This window comes from Bos javanicus, chromosome X (assembly GCF_032452875.1).
Source record: "Bos javanicus breed banteng chromosome X, ARS-OSU_banteng_1.0, whole genome shotgun sequence".
NCBI classification, from domain to species: domain Eukaryota; kingdom Metazoa; phylum Chordata; class Mammalia; order Artiodactyla; family Bovidae; genus Bos; species Bos javanicus.
The window spans coordinates 38,336,139-38,340,980 of record NC_083897.1 but is presented as its reverse complement, the minus strand read 5'-3'; the positions used below and the strand labels follow the sequence as shown (position 1 = coordinate 38,340,980).

Below are 4,842 nucleotides of genomic sequence, written 5' to 3'. Positions count from 1 at the left end.
GGCGGCAGTAGCAAGGCTGGGGCGAGAGCGGGAAGCTGTTTTTGGCCAAGCGGCCTGGACGGCCTGTCGGCGGAGAGGACGGTAGAGCGGGAGACCTGAAGGCAGGCGGAGAGCCAAAGGCAACATGTGGGTGAAGAAACTTCTGCATGGCTGCCGCCGGTGGTGGTGCAAAGGCCCTGGGGTCGACCCCGTCTGGTTGCCGGCGGGGGTGGTGGGGTGGTGGTTGCTGGAGCCTGCAGGAACCCGCACAAATGACCAAGGAAGGAGGCGGGGGCGGCCAGCGCGGGCCGATTGCCTTACAAGGCGCCCTGCAGGGCCGCGGCCTCATGCTCCGCCGCCAGCGGGCCGCAGGGCCAGGCTTGGAGGGGGCGGGACTGCCGGGGCGCGGGCGCGGGGCTCGGCGCGGCGGCCACTGCCCAGGGGCGACTCTGCGGCTTCGCTGGGGCTCCAGGTCCGCAATGGGCACGCGCGCAGGCGGGGTCGCGCTCAGGCGAGGTGGCGCGCGCAGGCAGGGCGCGCGCAGGGGATCGGGCCGTGTCCGGCGCCGCGCACACCTGTCACGCCCAGCGCGCCCCCGGCCGGCACGCGCGCGGCCCACGCAGCTCCGGACTTGGGAGGCCCGGGCTGCCGAGTCCCTCCCGCCACGAGGCGCCACGGGGCTGGGCTGCGCTGGGCGGCCGCGTGGGTGGCCGTGGCGGGCCGCTGTGCGCGGGGGTCGCAGGTGCATCTCCGGCAGGTCGGAGCCCTCGCGGGGGAGGGGGGCCATGGGTGGCAGGTCTAGGCCTGGGGGTGAGCGGGAACGGTGGTGGGGCGGGCGGCCCAGGGGAGGGGGGAAGGGGCACGGAGCCTTCTGGAAGGCGGCAGATCGCGGCTGACTAGGGGGTGCGGGGGCGGAGAGGGGGCGTCTGGGTGCTGATCGCTGTCGGGGGCTGGCCCTGCGCGGAAGCGGGGAGGAGGGTGGGCGTCCACCTGGGAGTGTGGACCCGTACTGTGGGGGAGGGGCGAGCCGGGTCGGGCTGGGCTGGGGGAGGGTGTGCGGGACCGGGGTTCCGGACTGAGGCTGTCTCTGAGGGCGCCCTGGGGGCACCGCTGAGTCTGGGCTTGAGGGCCGGGGCTGCCCCTCGCCCCTGGGAGCCTCTCCCCACCTCGCCCTGCACCCCCAGACATGCTGCTGCTCAAGAAACAGACGGAGGATATCAGCAGCGTCTATGAGATCCGCGAGAAGCTCGGCTCGTGAGTGTGTGTGTGTGTCTAGGAATTTGTGTGTCTTCGTGGGGGTGGGGCAGGGGTGCTATGGGACCTAGAGGGCCTCTCCATCTCCTTCAGCTCAGGGGTCCTTTCCTGTCCTGTCCCTCCCTGCCTGCCTGCCTCTCTGCTGCAGGGGCGCTTTCTCTGAAGTGGTCCTGGCCCAGGAGCGTGGCTCCTCACACCTTGTCGCTCTCAAGTGCATCCCCAAGAAGGCTCTTCGAGGCAAGGAGGCCTTGGTGGAAAATGAGATCGCGGTGCTCCGCAGGTGTGTGCCCCACCAGGGCTGGGGAGTATTCTGGGCTGGAGCGCCATCCCCCCACCCCCCACCCCACCTGCCCTGGTGGCCCCAAGAAAGGCCTGGCCTGGTCTCTGCCTGGCTGGACTGGGCCAGGCTGGGAGGAAGTAAAGAGGTTGCTGGGCTTCCCAGTGGTGGCCCACAGGGGACGTCTTTGTGCCGTTGCAGGGTCAGCCACCCCAACATTGTGGCTCTGGAAGATGTCCACGAGAGCCCTTCACACCTCTATCTGGCCATGGAGCTGTGAGGACCGCAGGGTCAGGCGGGGTGGGGTGGGGGGCGCTGGGTTTGCGTGGTAAGCTGGGGCCGGTGGGGCCTGGGTCCGCTGAATCACTGCTCTCCTCAGGGTGACAGGGGGTGAGCTGTTCGATCGAATCATGGAGCGCGGCTCCTACACAGAGAAGGATGCTAGCCACCTGGTGGCCCAGGTCCTTGGCGCTGTCTCCTACCTGCACAGCCTGGGCATTGTGCACCGAGACCTCAAGGTGCCTGCCCACCTGGGGCTTGCCCGGTGTCCCTGTGCCAGGGATCTTGGGAACCTGAGGGCACCCAGCTCCCAGAGCCACACTGGGGCTGACCTGCTGTTCTTTCTGCCATCTGTGCGTCACAGCCTGAAAACCTCCTCTACGCCACCCCCTTCGAGGACTCCAAGATCATGGTCTCTGACTTCGGTCTCTCCAAAATCCAGGCGGGCAACATGCTAGGCACCGCCTGTGGGACCCCAGGCTATGTGGGTGAGTGAGGGGGTGCCCCCAGGCTCCACGGGGAGCCGGGGGAGGGGGCAGGGGGTGCTGTGGGTGCTGTGGTGCCAGGGGCAGGGCAGGCGGTGGGTCCACTAGGCCGCACTGAAGGCACAATGTGTGTGTGCACGGGTGTGTGTCTGTCTGTCTCTGGCCTCCAGCCCCGGAGCTCTTGGAGCAGAAACCCTACGGGAAGGCCGTAGATGTGTGGGCCCTGGGTGTCATCTCCTACATCCTGTGAGTGACCACTGGGAAGGTTCTTCTTCTGCCTGCCTGCCCCCGGCTGGGTTGGGGAGGTTTGGACAGCTGGCTGATTCATCTGTGGGTGCCAGGCTGTGTGGGTACCCCCCTTCTACGACGAGAGCGACCCTGAACTCTTCAGCCAGATCCTGAGGGCCAACTACGAGTTTGACTCTCCCTTTTGGGATGACATCTCAGAATCAGGTGAACTTGAGGCTGATCCAGAGCTCAGGGAGGTGGGTAGGGATGAGGGCCCATGGGGACGTGGGGGGCTGACCCCGGTCTGACCTGGCTTCCCGGCTTCAGCCAAAGACTTCATCCGGCACCTTCTTGAGCGAGACCCTCAGAAGAGATTCACCTGCCAGCAGGCCTTACAGCATCTTTGGTGAGTGGGACCTCTGCTGAACTGTCCAGGGGGAACCTTCAGAACCCCCACTGCCACTGACCTCCGGCCACCCTCTAGGATCTCCGGAGATACAGCTTTTGACAAGGACATCCTGGGCTCCGTCAGTGAGCAGATCCAGAAGAATTTTGCTCGAAATCACTGGAAGGTCAGTGTGGACAGGGACCTGGGGGAATCAGCTCAAGGCTGGCTGCTCCTCCTGTCAGCCTCAGGAGGATGGTCTGGGTGGCCAGTGACCTTTGTGGGCCTCCAAGTCTTGGGCCTGCAAGTCTTGGAGGACCTCCTTATGGGCCTCCAAGTCTTGGGCCCGAGATGTGGTGGCCTGACACCCCTCTCTCCTGGCAGCGCGCATTCAATGCTACCTCCTTCCTCCGCCACATCCGCAAGCTGGGGCAGAGCCTGGAGAATGAGGAGGCCTCTGGACGGAGGGTGATGAGCCGCAGCCACCCGGGCCTTCCGACCAGCCAGCCCCCCGAGTGGTGACAGCCAGGTGCATGCTGGGAGATGGCTCCTTGGCGAACTCCAGAAGTGGCAGGCCCCGGGTGGCCTAGAGCTCAGTGGGCTGAGGGTGGAGAGCACAGACAGGGGTAGCGGGGGAGCCGGGGTCCCCCAAGAAGGGGATGAGAGAGAGGTGCGGGGGGCAGGCCATGCTGCTGGCCTGGATTCTTGAGGGGCCCAGTGCCAGGCCCCAGTGGGCACCTCTGCTGAGAGCCTGGGCTGGGGGCCGGGGGCACAGGGCAGGCCATGGTGGGGGGCGCTCCTGAGTGTCCGTTTTCCTGTGCTTCTCTCTTTCCCTCTCCTCCAGGCAGATGCCCAGGCTGAGCGCATGGACCCTCAGAGCCCCCAGCTCCACACACCCCACCCCGCCAGCCCAGGGTGGGTCGCTGTGGGGAGAGTTCGAGTCCTGTTGGGTGGGGTGCATGGCACTGGGGTGGGGCATTTGCAGACTTTCCCTCCCCTGTTGCCACCACACCCTGGCTACGAGCCAACAGGCCCCAGGGATGTCTGGCCCGTGCCTGTTCTGTGCTTTGCTGTGGGTGGTCCTGCTTATGTCGTGGCCCTCCAGATCCCCCCACCCACCCCAGTCTCCCCCAAATCAATAAAGACAGACAGAACAGTGGGCAGTGGTGAGCTGGAAGGAGGGATGAGGGGTGGCAGGGCGAGGGTGGAAGGGGCTGGGTGTCTTCCACGGGAAGGAAATCAAGGAGGCAGGTCCACGGCCGTGAGACTTGGTCCATCATTGCCCGAACTTCCGCACACAAGCACCCGGTGGGCCAAGGACTTCCTGTCCTCACTCTCCAAAGTGCCAGCAAGAGTCAGCCCAGCAGGCCAGCAGGGCCACCACTTGGGGTCGGCCTGCATGTGGCTCTGGGGCCCTGGGAGAGAATGGGCGCATCTCCTGCTGGCAGCGGGGGTGGGAGGCGGCGAGGGCTGTCTCCAGGCCTCCAGGGCTGGGCTGGGCTGTGCTCAGGGGCAACTAGAGTCCTGGGCCGTTTTTTGCCCTCTCTCCGTTCCTTCCCTTGCTTCCTGGGGCCCTGGACGGACAGTGCACGCCCTGTGTTTGCAGGCAAAGGCTCTCCAGCCTCGGTATCCAAGGCTGAGGGAGGAGCCCCTGGCCAGTAGGGGGCGCCACTGGGGCCCGCACCGTGTGCTGGGTCGTGGCTTCGGTGCACCTGGGCTCCAGGCTCCACAGGGCCTTTGCCCTGTTTGTGCTCCTCACGGGAAGACTCTGAGGACCTTGGCCCCATCCGGGCCAGAGGGAGCACCCTGAGTTCTGGGCCAGCAGGCCACCCCTTCGCCCCACCGGCCCGTGCCAGCCTGAGTCGCCCTGAGCAGCACTAGGAAAGGCTCTGGACCTATCAAGGCCGGGCTCTGGAGCTCCGCCCCGTCCAGCCACTGCAGAACCTGATGAAGAC

At 66.4% G+C, this 4,842-nt stretch overlaps 1 protein-coding gene across 1 annotated transcript; it reads left to right on the top strand.

The window, feature by feature from the left end:
• The first annotated feature begins 373 nt into the window (after positions 1-373).
• On the top strand, positions 374-4,046 carry PNCK (pregnancy up-regulated nonubiquitous CaM kinase). Its single transcript, XM_061408957.1, is given in 13 exon segments — positions 374-451; positions 1,164-1,233; positions 1,382-1,513; positions 1,712-1,786; positions 1,890-2,028; positions 2,154-2,277; positions 2,445-2,520; positions 2,616-2,632; positions 2,635-2,727; positions 2,830-2,908; positions 2,987-3,074; positions 3,272-3,416; positions 3,732-4,046. Coding segments are annotated over 11 exon segments (1,029 nt in total). The 5' UTR covers positions 374-451; positions 1,164-1,165; the 3' UTR covers positions 3,410-3,416; positions 3,732-4,046.
• The last annotated feature ends 796 nt before the right edge of the window (positions 4,047-4,842 follow it).